Below are 15,689 nucleotides of genomic sequence, written 5' to 3'. Positions count from 1 at the left end.
GTTTTGTGGAATGTTTCTTGGAATGTTGAGGTTCATGCCGCGGTTCTCTCCGCCTCTTAGTTCCTTTCCTCAGTGTAACGTACCGTACAAGGTTGCATTTTGAAAGAGACTGAAGAAATCAATCACTATATATTTGTGTATAAATATATATGTAGCTTATATATTTAAATAAAAAAGCTTTCAAACCTTCATCATAACTTGATTGTGTAATTTAATCGAATAAAGTTATTTAATTTTAAGTTTTGTTAAATCTAAATGAAATTAGACCAAATTTAGTCCAAGTTAACCAAATCTAAGCTGAACGAAGCTATGAACACTCTTATAATGTGTTGTTGGAACTAAAAGCATAACAAGTTAACAATAAATCAAAAGAAAATGCTAAGAAGAAACAGAAATGAAAGTGCTTAGAGAAATCATTATAGTTTTGTTTAGTGAACTATATCTAAAAAAAAAAAACATCAACCTTGTTGAAAATCATCATGTAGATCAAATATAAAAATGAAGAAGACAAGTATTTAGTTAACTACCAAAAACTGAAAAGAAAATCAGAAGTGTAGAATACAAATTACTATCAAGTATCAAGAAAAAGAAGCATCTATTATTCTCAATCAACTAGTTATGTTATAATAAGCGAGAAGGTTTTTTGACATATAAGAATAAGTGTAAACAAGATTATTCATAGATTTTTTCTGAGCAAAAAAAACTGATAAAAGGAGTAAAAATAAAATATAGTATTTATAAAGTACAAGTACATTCTGTGTGTGTTAGCATTTATATTGTTTTTGTTTCTTATAACAAATTTTATGTTATTGTGTTGAACTCTTATTTTAAAAATATAACTAATCAATTAGCTTATTTAAAAGAAAATAAAATAAAATAACACATTTTTTAGAGAGTTGTTACCTAACAATGAGAACAAGAATTGAAAATATCATAGCACAAATGACAGAAGATTCATATGATGCTGGCAAATGCAAACAATTATAAAGAGGAAGTAAAATTCTAACCCTAAATACTAATTATCATATCATCAAACCATTAACCACATGGCAAAAGCTAAAAAGCTAAGAAGATAACATGCCAAATTAATCACAAACAATAAATCTCATAAACAATGAAACAAGAAGAAAAAGTGAATGAATCTAGATTTAGAGTTCATAATCTTACTTTAAATACAATATAGCGGCCACGGTGCTTTGATGGTGACATGGTACTGAAATTAGGGATTTGCATGAAATATTAAGAGAATTATTAGTGAAAGTAAAGATAATTGAGAGAAAAGAAAAGAATGACTCAAATATTCTGTAATGGTTAATTTACATTTTTACCATTTACTTTTATTTGATCATAAAAATTTGAACAATAACAAATTAATGACAAATTAATCGCCTATTCACCTATTGTCTATCTTAAATATAATAATATTTTTCAAACAAACAAGAAAAAGTAAATATATAAATTTTAAACAAAATCAGTAAATCACAATAAATTTCACAAAACTTTTGACTGAAGTGGGAGAAGAAAGCTAAAGAGGATAGAATAGAACATAGAACTAGTTCACATCATCACATGCAACTCAGAAACTCAGAACTGAACCGAACCTCGTAGCTCTTAAACTGTGTCAACAATACGAAGATGCCATTGATTCTTTCTCCATGTAAGTCTCTCTGCTTTCCCAATTGCACTTTACCTCTTAGCCATGTCACTGCTTTTCGCAACAATTTCCATAGAAACCCCATGAAACTCCCATATACAGAACGCGATAAATTTTCAATTTTGAGAGCTGCCCATGTTGAATTTTCGTCGATGAGTGAGAAATTTGATGGCTTTTCTAGTAATCAGTCATCTCAAGAAGCTCTTGATGGTGAAGGGACCCAAGACCAAGAGCATGCTAAGCTTGAGTTGCGCAACAAGCCTTCAACGACTGCAAAAAATGAGGTTTTTATGGAATCAGAGAGAGGTTCTACAGAAGATGAAGGTTTGTCGCCATTTTTGAAGTTTTTCAAAGAGAATGGTTCTGTGGAGGAGAGAGAAGAAAATGATGGGCTGTTAGAAGTTTCTAAGGAAAGAGATGATATGGTTGATGAGAGTGAAGAAGTTAAGAAGGATAATGCTGAGTATTATGAACCAAAACCTGGGGATTTTGTGATAGGAGTTGTTGTTTCGGGTACTGAAAGCAAGCTCAATGTCAATGTGGGTGCAGAATTACTAGCTACAATGTTGACAAAGGAGGTGCTTCCCTTGAATACCAGAGAAATGGAACACTTGCTATTTGATTTGGAAAAGGATGAACAGAATTTTAATGTTCAGGGTAGGATGGGAATTCTAAAGAATGAAGATGCAATCAATGGGATTCCGGTTGCACAGGTTGGAACTGTTGTGTTTGCTGAGGTTCTTGGTAGAACACTTACTGATAGGGCTTTGCTTTCTAGCAGAAGGCTCTTCCGCCGCATCGCCTGGCATCGGCTGAGGCAGGTTTTTCTCTTTCCGACATGCCCCATAAAATGCTTAATATATAGTTCATTGGAAATTTATAGAATTTGTAAGTTGGATGTGATCATTCTCTTTTGGCTAGTTAATTGAAAACTAGGTAGCATGGACATGACACTAACAGATGAAAATGGCGAATTCTGAAGATCATGACCTGAATTTAGAATACAACTTATAAATATATCTATGGAAACAGCCATATTGATACAAAATTTATTTTGAAAAAATTAAAGTAGAAGTTGAAGGATATAGGCTAGGAGTATCTGTCACCAATACAGCAAACCATTTTTTAATTTTATGCTTCCTAGGCTGATAATGTTGGAATTCTTTCCCTAGTATCATCCATGTTAAAATGTCAAGAAAGATACCCCAGAGCAGAAGTTTACCTGAATTTGACTGATCTTTTGGTTATTGATCCAAAAGGCCCAAACCGATTTATATGTTACAATATAAAATAGCTAATGTGATTATATACTTATTTATATACATGTATATAGCCTACAAAATAGACAAGGAAATAAATTTTCCTAACGGGGTATTATTTCATGCTGAGAGTTAGAAAAAATTTTTGCATGTATGCTTTAGTTATAGTCAGTAAGGAACTACAAATAATGGCAAATATAATCCTTTCTTTCATTTGAGAATCACATTTTCCAATCTTAATCTTTTGGGCAGATAAAACAGTATGGCGAATCTATAGAGGTTAGAATCACAGAGTGGAATACCAGGGGCCTGCTAACAAGGATTGAGGTCTGTGCTATCAAACTTAATCTTCTTGTTTATGTAACACTCGAGTAAATGTTTATATCCTCTTGAATTTCGATATGCAGGGCTTGCGGGCTTTCCTACCTAAAGCTGAGCTTATGAAAAGAGTAAATAATGTTAGCGAATTAAAAGAAAATGTGAGTTGCAGCCCTGAACTTCTCTCCAAAACAGGAAAAAAATTCCTTGTTTTGCATCAACTACTTATCTAGACCATCTTTGTTCCATGTCATGAATATTGACACAAGTATCTAACACAGATCTCCTCTTTTAGCTTGCCTTCGAGTCTTCGTCGTTCTTACATCTGTTAAATAATGTTAATAACAATGATCTAGGTGGGACGATGTATATATGTACAAATTACTCAAGTAGATGAAGACACAACCAATTTGGTACTTAGTGAGAGGGAAGCTTGGGTCAGTACTCAAAATCTTTTCGTTACCATTTTTTCTGCTTAGCTTTAACATTTAAATGTTGGATTTATTTTATTTTCCGATGCTGTTCAATGAAAATGATGCTGCAGGAAAAGCTATACCTTCAAGAAGGAACACTTCTAGAAGGGACTGTGAACAAGATCCTTCCTTATGGAGCCCAAATAAGGATAGGAGAAACAAATAGATGGTGAGTGATAGGTTGGATAACATAGTTGTTATTCTTTAGTCATTTGGGGAAAATGTTAACTCTTTTAGCTACTTCATGAATTTAAATTGTTAGGTTGAGATTATCAAAACTGTGTGTATGTTAAATTCTTTGTTGGATTCCTTTCAGTGGATTGCTGCATGTTTCAAATATCACTCGAGCCGAGATTAGTTCTGTTAGTGACATACTTTCTGTTGATGAGAAGTTGAAAGTTCTGGTGGTGAAGTCAACGGCTCCTGATAAAATCTCCTTAAGGTAATTAAAATTGAAGTTCTCCTCCCAATATACTACTATACATAAACTCCTTAAACAATTAGGCATCCATCATAAACAGGCCTTTAAAAGAGGGAGAAAACAAAATAGGGTAAGTAAAAAATATCATATATTTTCCCTGGTATTTCTTCTTAGTCATGTTTTTCACCGAGGTTTCTTGCAAGTTAAGGTTAGCGTCTTCGAGCTCACTTTGCTCTTTCATTTTTATCTTTAGATATGATTTGTGCATTCGGTTGCAACAAAGGTTGAGTTGGAGGAACCTCAATAGACCACAACATAGTGGTAAAAATAAAAATGCTGGTGATGACAATTTGTCTTTCTATCATGCAGCATTGCAGACCTTGAAAGTGAACCTGGCCTATTTCTCTCAGATAAACAGGTACTTATTTTGTTTATGTATTCTTTTCCTTATTGGTTGAGTTCTTTTATGGTGCAAGTGAGACTGATCTTGAGGTATGCTTTTTTCCTTCTTCCGAAGAGAGTGTTTCTGGAGGCTGATATGATGGCAAAGAAATACAAAGAGAACATACATCACAATCATCATATCATCCAAGAATCAGAGCCCCTCCCAAATAGTGTCTTCCCTTTTGAGAATGAAACACTTTATGCCAACTGGAAGTGGGTCAGGTTTGAGAAATAATAATGAAAACAAGCTCACTTTCAAAGCATAGTTATTGATAGGCATGCTCAAATCTCAATCCTATTAATGATGGGCCTTAAGCAAGCACGCCATTTTCAATGGCAGTGTAACAGAGACACTTTTCCTTACAAGAAAGCATCATGGGCCCCAATTGAAGAGGCTTCTGACGCAGCCTTGAACCGCTTAAATTTCTCCGAATTTCTTGCCCTAGCATTTCGGCTTATCATTTTATGATTTATTTTTTCAAACCATATGTAAATTTTGATGAGTGTAATTACATTTGTATACCAGAAATGATCGTGATTGCATTTATTAACTTTGAACATTGATGCTTCTTTGATCATATTGAGCAGGTTAAATACCACTAGTAATAAGTAATAACTAATTAGTAATTAGAGTTGCAAAAGACGTGAAATCAAAACAATGTATATCCAAAAACCTTTGTTTATAATTTTTAACTATTTTCTCGACTGCACCCTTGCAAGTTTCCCCAGAACACCGACAAATACATATATAGAATTGGAAATAAGACTCGAAAACTCCCAAACCCCGAAAGTACCAACCCTCAATAATCCAAATCTGACTCAAACTTCCCCAGCAACAAAGACTCAACAATGGACACATTCTGTTCAATAGCATCACCCTGACACAACCCTGACCTGACCTGACCTCAAGACTACGATGCATGAGGGGAATATCCCAAAAAACGGCGGCAGAAAAAGGTCAACAACCTAACTTTCATGTTGCCTAGCAAGGAAATGTGAATCAATGATATGATTCAAGAAGAGGGACTGGGCTCTTCGTCCTTTTTCTCTGATTCTGTCTCCTTTTTCTTCTCAGCTGATGCAGGTTCGCGTTCTGCAGTTTTTTCTTCAGATTCCTTTTCAGGTTTCTTTTCTTCACCTTCTTTCCCTTCAACACTCAATTTCTGAAGGAGACCGGCAGTATCAGATGCATCCGCATTTTCGGCTTTGCTTTGGGACTCGGCAATTTCTTGGAATGTTTCCATGAATGATTTGCAATCTAACAGAAGGACATAAAAACAAAAACAGTTAAACAATGCAATAAAACCATGTCCAAAATAGTAAACTAGTAAAGCAGAGAGTAACAATGTTATTTGTTGTCTGATGCAAAGTGCCCTCATACAAGGGGTATCTTAGTCACAAACAGTAGGCATCTTGCCCAAACAATTTCAAAAGGAATGGACGGCCATCTACCTTAATATCAACAAAAAGAAATTGACACTCATAAGCATTGAGGTACGTGCATTGAAATGGTATGAAGCTCTAATAAACCAAAGATCCTTCCGGGTCACAAGGAATCCTCACACCCTATGCAGGTAAACTAGTAATGCTAAATATAAATAGCAACACAAAAGTCAGCGAATAGCAGGCATTTTGCTGTCCTATCATAACACTATCTCAGAAAAGATGCTCACATATACGTGAGTGTATTTCAAGGAGTTACTACAAAAGATGCATACTAAAATTTGACAAACACAACTAATAGTTCACATATTTAGTTTCCTCCATACTACAAACCTCTTTAAATACAAAATATTAGAATTCTGTGACCGCGTCAATAACAAAATATTATAATTGAACACTGAATCAAAGTTTTGACTATTGATTAAAACCTATAGCTACAAAGTAGGTTCATAAAATACAACTAAAAAAAAGGCATACTTACTTTCAATCGATGGAAACCGAATGCAGAAAAGCTCATCTTTCAATTCACCATCGGCGAAGTCTCTGGCATGCCAAACACATGATTTCTCGTTCCCGGAGTGCTCCTGCACACTCATCGAAGGTAGAACTACAAAATTCCAACAATAAACCGGTCGAAATTCAGATTACGGTGGGAAAAAAGAGCAAATAAATAAATAAAAGATGATCGAAGTGAAAAAGGAGCAACTTACTCAAATGATTGGCGCAGATCTTGAGCGTCTTAGATTGCCTCATGAGGAGGCGAACCTTTCCAGTTTCCTTGTGCTTCAGGAACTTCACTGTTCCAGCACCTCGCTCCTTCCATTGATTCCCGTCCTTATCGAATCGATATAGCTTGGATTTACTGCAAAACAAAATTAATTTAAGAAAACAAAAATTCAGTTAATGAATCGATAAAACGCTCAAAAGGTATTGAGGAAAAAAAAAACACTGTTGAAATGCTTACAGATCGAGAATAGCATCTTCGTTTTCTTCGCCAGTGGAGACGGCGACCTCTTCGAGTCTGACGATCGGAGCTACCTGAGCTCCGGTGTCCTCGTCCTCGCCGGCGGGAGCCTCCTCCTCTTCGCGGTGCTCGGCTTCGGTGTTCGACATGCTGAGATTTTTGTGAGAGAGAGAGAGAGAGAGAGAGAGAGAGAGGGTGCGCGCTAGGGTTTAGGTAAACAGGGTACAGCGAAAAATTGCTTAAATTATAAGCAGACTTTTGGGTTGACGGTTGGATGGTTGGCACGTTATACACTTCACGATATTGATTTCCCTAACTGACGGTTGCGATCTGCTTCTATATTTTTTTTTTCGCATAAAAAATTAATGTTCTGGGTTGGGTTAGCCTTACAACTAGGCCTGGTTTAGCTTTTAAGATTGGATCTCATACATGGGCCCAAAAGATAAGAAGAGTAATGTAATTGTTGTGACAATATATTGCACTTGCTTGCTACACTGATTACCAAAAACAGAAAAATATTGCCCTTTCTACCAAAAAGTACTTATGCAAAGTGATTATGAGCAAGTGAACTACTATCACTTTTGGTAGTGAAAATTTTAATTTTAAAATTAGCCAGGTTAGTTATACAATAAAATGAGCCACGAGAATATAATATATATTAAAATTTAAAATATATATTAAAAATAAATTAAACAATACATATATTTATATATAAATATATGGTATTTTTTGTCATTATTTTATTTATTTGGTGTAATCTCTCAGGAATTAGACAAAACTATTGGATAACCAATTAATAATCACATTCTAGATATAAACAGTTAATCTCTTAGGAGTTTTCATTCATATTAAGTAGTAATAAGAGAATTTAGTATTTAATTTACAATAAAACTCTACAACTAAGTGATAACCTTAACTAACTCTAATTAATTTTTATTGTTTTTAATTTTTGTGGTGTTATCATTAAATAATTTCAGTTCATTTCTTAATTTATTTGATGTTCATTTGGATCCATAAATAAATTTAATGTATTTTTATTGATGTTAAGTCTTTTTTACTGCTTGTTAAAATCTGAACTAATTTCGATTCATGTGCGAATTAATTGATTGACCAAATTTTTTATTTGTGAAGTAATTAATTTCGATTCATTTCTTAGTTTAATTGATACTAATAGAAATTTTGATACCATAATAAAATTGAATAAAATTGAAAGAGTACGTAATAAAATTGAGAGAGTATGTAAAAAACTTTGTGTATTTTTTATTCAAATTAAAAATAAAAAAATGACTAATTATATATATACACAAAAACAAAATAAACTAATAGAATTTTGAATTTTAAACTAAGCTACCAGACTAATAGAAATTGTGAACCCAAAAATAAAAGAAGGCCAAACCATAAATTAACATGCATTTACAGAAAAATACTCGTACAAACATAGTTTGCGCCATTGTACCCCCAACTGTTCCTGCTATATCACCAAATAACGAAGGTTGTAGGAATCCCCACAGCTAAGGGGTGATTTTGGTTGGGGCGGATAAGGTTACTTCAGAAGAAGAAATTAATTAAAACATGAAGTATGTAATTACTAATATTTAGCAATAATTTTAAAGACAATAATAAATACACAACAACAATTTAGCAAATAAATAGAAAACAAAACCTAAATAAAAAATCCAATCAATTAAATTGCAACAACTTAATAATTTAACAAATTAAAATAACAATAATTCAATAATTTAACAAATTATCAACTTAACAAATTTAAGAAAAGAAAATCACAAAAAAAAATTAAAAACAACACAGCAATAACACAAGATCAATTAGCATATTAATAAGTTCACAATAACAGTTAAAATTTACCAGAAGAACACTAATACAAGTGGAATCATCATGCTAATATGTCTTTTACAAAAATGCTATTTGTGCAGCTAAAATTTTTTAATTACTAAGATTCAATTATTCTAATTTCACATTCAATCAATTTACTAAGTTTTTAAAAGCTAGAAATTATAAAACCAACCAGAAATATGATTGAATAGTTGTTTATTGTAATAGAAAGTTGAGGAAGATATTAATAGTGAAAATGAATTGTTTAACCATATATGATCATCAGTATAATAAAATTAATTAATTAAAAGAATACGTTATAAAATTGAGAGAGTACGTAAAAAGAATTTGTGTTTTTTTCTTTTTAAATTTTAAACTATTCTAAGTTTATATTTACAATAAAAATGAATCAAATTTTGTTCATGTAGATATCGGTTGCTTTTGTACACACCCAACTGTTCATACAAGATTGGCAGGTACCAAAATTGTGGTGCTCCTCCTGCTGAGAATGGTTGTGCGCATTGCTGCCGCCACACTGACCTAGGTGCTGCTGCCTAGAACTAAGGTGTGATGCTAACTGTTCATCAGGGGTCATGGGGATAATCTCTATAACTGACATTATTCGTTTGTTAGTTAGTTCTTTACTATACGTGGTACATTTTTGATATTTTGGTTATTCTTGTTGGTGATTCATGTACTCTGATATTAGTTTGCTTACTTCAGTAAAATTCATCGGGAATAGTGTTTTTTGCTATGCATAGTGCATTTTTGATATTTTGTGATTCTTGTTGGTGACTCGTGATATTGGTTTGCTTACTTCAATAAAATTCATCAAGAGAATAGTGTTCCTCCTCTAATTCTCATCCTCTCATTCTCTATTTCCTAGTTCAATAAAGAGCAACTTTATCTTTTGGAACTAGTGTTACTTTAGGAATGTTATTATCTAATTTTATTACATTCAATGTTTTAAATTTTTACTTTTACTGCGCGAACGTTCTTGTATATGTCTATCTAATTTTGCTTCTAATGGTGATCGATAAACTGATTATTTGTTAATTAGTTTTATAAAATAATTGTTGCATTTTCCTGAAATGAATATATGGCAACCTATTCCTGCAATAGTGACAAAGATTAGTAAACTAAGTAGCAACATACCTTTCATTACTATTTCCGTGGAAAAGTGATTAAACCATTCAATTAAGGCCTTTTGTTTACATGGTGCACTAAAATTAGTAATGACAACATGCATGCAAGTAGTTCAGTTTCCTTTTTTCGGTTACAAAAATACACGATGTGCTCATCACACTATTCAGCAATTTATAATCGAAATTGTTATTGACCATCGTTGCATCCTGTACAAGCTAACTCCTAAGATTAAATGCATAATCATCATCAAATTACATTGACTAAATTTTGCTTCTCTCGTTCTCCCTTCCTCACAATTCCATCAAATGCTTCCTTCTTTGAAGTAAAGACATTTTACGCCAACAATGATTAGCAAAATGGATCATTGCTTACCTTTAACTTGAATCCAAAGAAACTATGACGGTGTTTGGTAAGTGTTTTAAGATAAAATATAAAAACACTTAGACGAATTAGACAATAAAGACAGAAACAAGACAGAGAAAAAAAATATGCCTGTCTCTATCTTTATTGTTTTCATTTTACCTATTTTTATATTTTTGTTCTCAAAAAAAATTGTCTCTAAGTGTATCTATATTGTTGGTTTGAGACAATTACCAAACAAAGCCTAACATACCTCCTTTGCTGTTATCTCCTCTTTGCTATTGAGAATGTCCTCTTCAAGTAATGGTTTGCAGTTTTATCATTTCTATAGCATAAGACCCTCAATATTGTGTTGGGGTCAGTTCTACTCCACTTCCTTGTAGTTGGAGGCATTGGCAACTTGTGTCCAATAACACCATTTGCCTCATCACTTAACACAATATTGGTCAAAGTCTCCATCAACTCTCCAGTGCTCAACCCCATCAATGCTATAACCCCTTCAACTACCTCACTCTCTTTCTCCACTGCTTCATCACCAACCAACCCTTCTCCACAGTTGATGAACACAGCCTTCAAGTTTTCAAAGTCTTCTTGGATCATAATGTAATCTGACTCATTGAACATCCTTGAGGTTCCACCAGCAAGCAGGACCATAAGGAATGCATCAAAGCATGCCTTCATGATCTCTTTCATTGCCTGTGCTCTGGCTCTTTCGGTCAGAATCGCAGTCATCAGCTTGAGGTTATGCTTGAGAACAGTGAGTCCTGGTTGGATTCTGGCACTGGCTACATCCCCTGCATAGAGTGTTTCATAGAGGAAAGAGTTCGAGTCAAAGAATATGAGGCGATAGGATGCAACTTCTGAGAGGTGCTGGCATGCTGCTAAGATAGAAGAGTTTGCTGTTTCAAAGTATGAAGTGCTTTTGCTGCTGTTAGTTAAAGGGGTCTGTATATTTTTGAAACTATGGCGAATCGAAGGAACGACTCCTTTGGACAAGGAGAGTGATTTGTCAAGGGAAGGGATATGTTGAAGGAGATAGTGTAAGGTGTTGATTCGAATGTAGAGGCGCTGCGTTCCGCGGCTGGTACATGCATGAGGATGCCTAGCTTCATATATTCCATACATGTGTGGATCTTCACATGTTACTCTGCATGGTGTAGCTATCTTCCAAAACTTGTGGAACTTTGAATTCCTATTGCATCTGGTGAGTGGTGGAAGATTTGGCACATAGTTCTCTTTCAAACCTTTGAGCAGAACATAATAAATCAGAAATCAAGGATGCTAGGTAGCGATTATTATTTAGCATTTCAAATGAACCTAGTGATTTAGGAAGGAGATTTCTAGGGATAGCATGTTCAGATTTATTTCATCATATGAACTAATTGAACTCAAATTACTTACCACATGCTGCTACAAACATTGTGTACTCCTTGAAGAGATTTTGTAATCCAGTAGCAAGTTCTTGGACTAAATCTTCAGTTATTGGTACTGGAAGTAGAAAGAATTCTTGCACAATTATCTTTGCCAAATTCATCAGCTCTACTACTGATTTTGCATAAGGCTCTGATTTGGACTTTGGATTCCAATTCTGAAATATAAGGCACAAAAAAGATTTATAAGATTGGGAAACTAAAAACATCTGATATGATATAAAGAGGATATAAAGAGGATCATATATATCATAAAGCCAGAACTTACTTCATGTTCTTTTGCTTTTTGGAAACAGTAATTCCCTCTTTGCATTGAAGCATCCATCCATCTCTTCAAAATGTTAACTATGGTTGAATCAACTTCAAAAGGAACCATCTCAGTCACTACTGTTTTGCCACCATCTTCACAATCAACCGAGTCTTCAACTACCATTTGGACCAAAATATCTTCTAGCTTTTTAGCCCTTTGTAGTACTATAATTGTCTCGCTTGTTTCTGTTGTCATCATTTCAGTTAAATACTGCTTCAAAACAAATCCATAGCAATTGTTCAATGTCAATGCTGCAACTGCAGCTGCAGTTGGATGCCATTTCTTCAACACTGGACTATAACTTTGTCTTTCTTTATTTGCCAAGTCTTCAATCTCTTGTGCTAATTGGAACATAACTTCACTTATTTCTTTCTTTGTTTGACATTCAGTATATTTGGCATTTGCTGCTTGGAGTGCCTATAATCATCAGAAAACGAGAAATCCATTATATAAATCAGTAATAAGCATTGTTATCAACTATTCAGATATTGTATTGCCTTTTACTCTCTAAACTGCAACCTGCACTTTAAATGAGACTAATTCTGTTCAGAAATAAGTATAATTTGCATCATTTTTAGACTAGCACTTACATTTTCAAATGCATTCTTCATCGAAGATCGAATATAATCATCAACCCTATCCCCTCCTTTCCCTTCACTACCTTCACCAGAGGGTGCAACATCTCCTAGAATCTTGTGTGCTAACAAAACTACAGGAAGAAGGTTCTCAATTTCTCCAGCAGCCTCAACTTGGAAATATTCTTGGTAAGCAAGCAACCTCTTTTCACCCCAATCCTTCAATGAACTTAACACGGATTTCAATATCTCAACATACTTTGGATCCTTTTCTTTCTTAGCATCACTTGCAACCTCATTCAACATTGCATGTGAGGCACAGAGTAGGTCATGTTCTACTTGGCCAGTTTCCACATATTTTTGAAACAGAACCCATGCAAAGCACACATTGTGAATTGACCTATTTATCCCTAATGATGTCCATGTTTTCTTCATTAAGTCAAGCATCTCATCAACCTCATCAAGGATTGAAGTTTCCTCCTTTAGATCAAAAATGGATTGAAGAAGAGGTATATAGAGATGAACATTGACAGGGTAACCATTAGCCCAGTGGCACACATTGGTGGGAGCACCACCATCAGGGTTCCTCATTGATAAGGAAAGAACAGAGTTGCTGAAAGTTCTCATTGTATCTGAGTTCCTGCCTGTGTCCAAAGGCTGTTCCACACCATTCTTTATGATTTCCCTGAGGTTCATGGCGAATTGGTTGGTCTTTTCGACCGGAATGGAAGGGTACAAGAGGAGTCCTGCTTCAATCATCTTGAGCTGCCTCTTCTGCCACAAATGGTACTCTTGGAAATTGTTGAATTCTGAGGGCTTAAGGTGGCGTAGGAGTTCCAATGGCAGGATGATCGTTTCTGCTTGTCTTCCAAGCTGCAATTCAAGTTTGTTTTTGTAATTAATGGTTAGCTAGTTTAGACCAAAATTAGTGTAGTAGCTAGATGAATCAATCACATTATTATATTTAACAATGACATTAAATGTGTCAACGGATTCATTATCTGCATAATCAATCAATAGTAGTTAATTGGAATTAGGACGACTCTTATTTTTTGTTGAAGTGGCTGACATTATAAATTGGAGGATGAGATACAATGCTGGACAGAGAATCAAATTTACACAATAACATGAAATTATTAGTTAACTACTCTTTCAACAAGATGGAAAAAATCTGAGATAACAAGATATCCATTGCCATCTCATCCCATGCATGCATTATTTGTCGTTACAATAACCAAGGAAGATTACACCAAAGAACCACCCAGCCAAAAAGTTATTAGAACATTGAAATTTCAATAATGGTAAATTACCAAAATAATATCTAAGTATTTTTTGTCACATTTTAAATTCATTCAAAAAATTTACTTTTTTTTTTTACTTTTCATATTATTTTTTAGCACTCGAATATTAACTTTACTTTTAATAAATAATAACAATAAAGCCTATTATGCATATTTATTTCTTGAGTGACTTTGTCAAACAATCTTATTATTTGCGTATAACAATTAAAAAATAGTCAATTTTCATATTATTTTGTTGAAATTCATTTAAAGAAAAATATTGAAGATTTGAAAATAATAATAATAAAGAATAATAATTTGAAGTTACTTGGCCAACAAGGGTCCTCATTAGGGTTTTTCTGAGGCGGTTATCACTCTGCTCCGTCACCTGCATCTGCACCCTCATCACATCCGCCATACTCATCTGCTTCCTCGGCTTCACCAACCGAGACTTGGGGCTGCTACCTCCCGCCACCGGCGACACCAACGGCGACATCAACGGCGACATCGCCGGAGACTCCGCCGCCGAAATTCTCTGATCCAAGGTGCTCCTCATCATCTTCAACCCTAGCGCACGCTTCACCCTACTCGACTGCGACACCGGCGCTCCACCAGCACCACCACCCACACCATTATTATTCTCATGCTTCGAATAGAACGTGAGGCTGCTCTGGCCACCGAAGCCCGGCGAGGACCTACACGCCGTGAAGAACAGCTCGTATGCGGTTTCCCTGAAGTCATCGCCGTCGATTCCTTGAAGATCCCCAAACGGCCATGCCAGATCGCTTTGTTTATCGTAGAGATCTTGTTTGGCTTTCGCGACGTAGTTATGTTGTTCGTCGTAGAAGTAACTTGAAGGGGATAATGGTTGTGGTGATTCCAATGGTGACGAGGGAGGCATGAGAACTGGATCTGATTCATAACGAACCAGTTGTTGGCTTTGTTGAGAGCGTGTCGGTGTCGTTGCGTTGTTGCTGGTGGTGAAAGACGACGGCGTTTCGGCGCGCGACGTAGGCGATAGTGGGAAGGGATCGGGACAAGAGTCGCGGCGGTTGTGGGTGGAAATGGGACGGATAATCGGAGGGAGGGATAGGCCTGGTAAGGATTCGCGGCGGCTGTGGCGCCGGCGAGATCGTGGAGACGTTGGTGGTAGCGGGTCTGCGGAAATGGAAGATGGTGGGAGGAGGGGGAATGGGGAGGATTCATGGCGGGAATGGGTTGGGGTGGGGGTGGGGATGGGAATAGCGGAGGAGGAGGGTGGCGTGGAGGACAAGGGAGGGAAGGGACCCGGGGAGGAATCGTGACGGCGGGGACGGTGGGATGAGGCCATGGTGGTGGTGGTGGCGGTGGCGGAGGAGGTAGCTGCATGCAACAGTGAAAATTAAACTAATTAATGTGTTATCATTATTATTTATTTTTTATTATTATTGTCACTTCATAGTTGTGATAGAGAAGATTTTAGAAAGTAGCTATTCGAAGATAATGGTGAATAACGGAAAGGTGGATGAGGAAGGTGATGAGTTGTTAATTTTAAGTTAGATTACTTTTTTGGATAATTAGTTTCTTAACGAGATTAATGATTGGCTGAGGTAGCGCCACCCACAATTATTCCTTCCCCATCTCTCTATTTATTAGTTGTGAGATAACTAGATATATCACATTTACCACAATGTAAGATCTATCCAGTGTGAAATAATTAATAACGGTGTTGGGCTTTCGTTGTTAGGCCAGGGGATAACAACGATTAGATATCAGATCTTTCTTCACTTACATGTATTTTTC

At 35.3% G+C, this 15,689-nt stretch overlaps 3 protein-coding genes across 4 annotated transcripts; 1 reads left to right on the top strand and 2 right to left on the bottom strand.

Annotated features, from left to right (window-relative positions):
* Nucleotides 1–1,481: 1,481 nt before the first annotated feature.
* Nucleotides 1,482–5,147, top strand: LOC112803030 (protein PIGMENT DEFECTIVE 338, chloroplastic). 2 transcript variants are annotated; one of them, XM_025846479.3, is made up of 8 exons: nucleotides 1,482–2,475; nucleotides 3,166–3,240; nucleotides 3,321–3,392; nucleotides 3,588–3,668; nucleotides 3,776–3,873; nucleotides 4,021–4,146; nucleotides 4,495–4,543; nucleotides 4,643–5,147. In XM_025846479.3, exons 1-8 carry the CDS (start codon nucleotides 1,636–1,638, stop codon nucleotides 4,802–4,804), a joined length of 1,503 nt encoding a protein of 500 aa, XP_025702264.1. In that variant the 5' UTR covers nucleotides 1,482–1,635; the 3' UTR covers nucleotides 4,805–5,147. The 2 variants fall into 2 exon arrangements, with proteins under 2 accessions (XP_025702264.1, XP_025702265.1); XM_025846480.3 differs by having other exon boundaries at nucleotides 1,486–2,475; nucleotides 4,379–4,543.
* Nucleotides 5,148–5,232: 85 nt separating this feature from the next.
* LOC112803031 (ran-binding protein 1 homolog b) lies at nucleotides 5,233–7,231 on the bottom strand. Its single transcript, XM_025846481.3, has 4 exons — nucleotides 6,977–7,231; nucleotides 6,723–6,874; nucleotides 6,494–6,619; nucleotides 5,233–5,827 (listed from the first exon to the last, which is right to left on the bottom strand). The coding sequence occupies exons 1-4, from the start codon at nucleotides 7,123–7,125 to the stop codon at nucleotides 5,583–5,585; spliced, it is 672 nt and encodes a 223-aa protein (XP_025702266.1). The 5' UTR covers nucleotides 7,126–7,231; the 3' UTR covers nucleotides 5,233–5,582.
* Nucleotides 7,232–10,112: 2,881 nt separating this feature from the next.
* Nucleotides 10,113–15,387, bottom strand: LOC112803029 (protein unc-13 homolog). The gene is made up of 5 exons (XM_025846478.3): nucleotides 14,236–15,387; nucleotides 12,643–13,500; nucleotides 12,011–12,469; nucleotides 11,714–11,900; nucleotides 10,113–11,556 (listed from the first exon to the last, which is right to left on the bottom strand). Exons 1-5 carry the CDS (start codon nucleotides 15,235–15,237, stop codon nucleotides 10,577–10,579), a joined length of 3,486 nt encoding a protein of 1,161 aa, XP_025702263.1. The 5' UTR covers nucleotides 15,238–15,387; the 3' UTR covers nucleotides 10,113–10,576.
* Nucleotides 15,388–15,689: the final 302 nt, after the last annotated feature.

This window comes from Arachis hypogaea, chromosome 5 (genome assembly GCF_003086295.3).
Source record: "Arachis hypogaea cultivar Tifrunner chromosome 5, arahy.Tifrunner.gnm2.J5K5, whole genome shotgun sequence".
Taxonomy (NCBI): Eukaryota; Viridiplantae; Streptophyta; class Magnoliopsida; order Fabales; family Fabaceae; genus Arachis; species Arachis hypogaea.
This window is presented reverse-complemented; position numbering and strand designations above follow the sequence as displayed.

Bases quoted from the DNA above. Each gene is read 5' to 3' on its own strand.
- LOC112803030 (XM_025846479.3), top strand. From the start codon at position 1,636: ATGCCATTGATTCTTTCTCCATGTAAGTCTCTCTGCTTTCCCAATTGC. The intron at 2,476-3,165 runs GTTTTTCTCTTT...TCTTTTGGGCAG, and splicing joins CCTGGCATCGGCTGAGGCAG to ATAAAACAGTATGGCGAATC. The intron at 3,393-3,587 runs GTGAGTTGCAGC...ACAATGATCTAG, and splicing joins TTAGCGAATTAAAAGAAAAT to GTGGGACGATGTATATATGT.
- LOC112803031 (XM_025846481.3), bottom strand. From the start codon at position 7,125: ATGTCGAACACCGAAGCCGAGCACCGCGAAGAGGAGGAGGCTCCCGCC. The intron at 6,875-6,976 runs GTAAGCATTTCA...TTTGTTTTGCAG, and splicing joins GAAGATGCTATTCTCGATCT to TAAATCCAAGCTATATCGAT. The intron at 6,620-6,722 runs GTAAGTTGCTCC...GGAATTTTGTAG, and splicing joins GATCTGCGCCAATCATTTGA to TTCTACCTTCGATGAGTGTG.
- LOC112803029 (XM_025846478.3), bottom strand. From the start codon at position 15,237: ATGGCCTCATCCCACCGTCCCCGCCGTCACGATTCCTCCCCGGGTCCC. The intron at 12,470-12,642 runs GTAAGTGCTAGT...TGATGATTATAG, and splicing joins TGAAGAATGCATTTGAAAAT to GCACTCCAAGCAGCAAATGC. The intron at 11,901-12,010 runs GTAAGTTCTGGC...CTTATATTTCAG, and splicing joins AAAAAGCAAAAGAACATGAA to AATTGGAATCCAAAGTCCAA.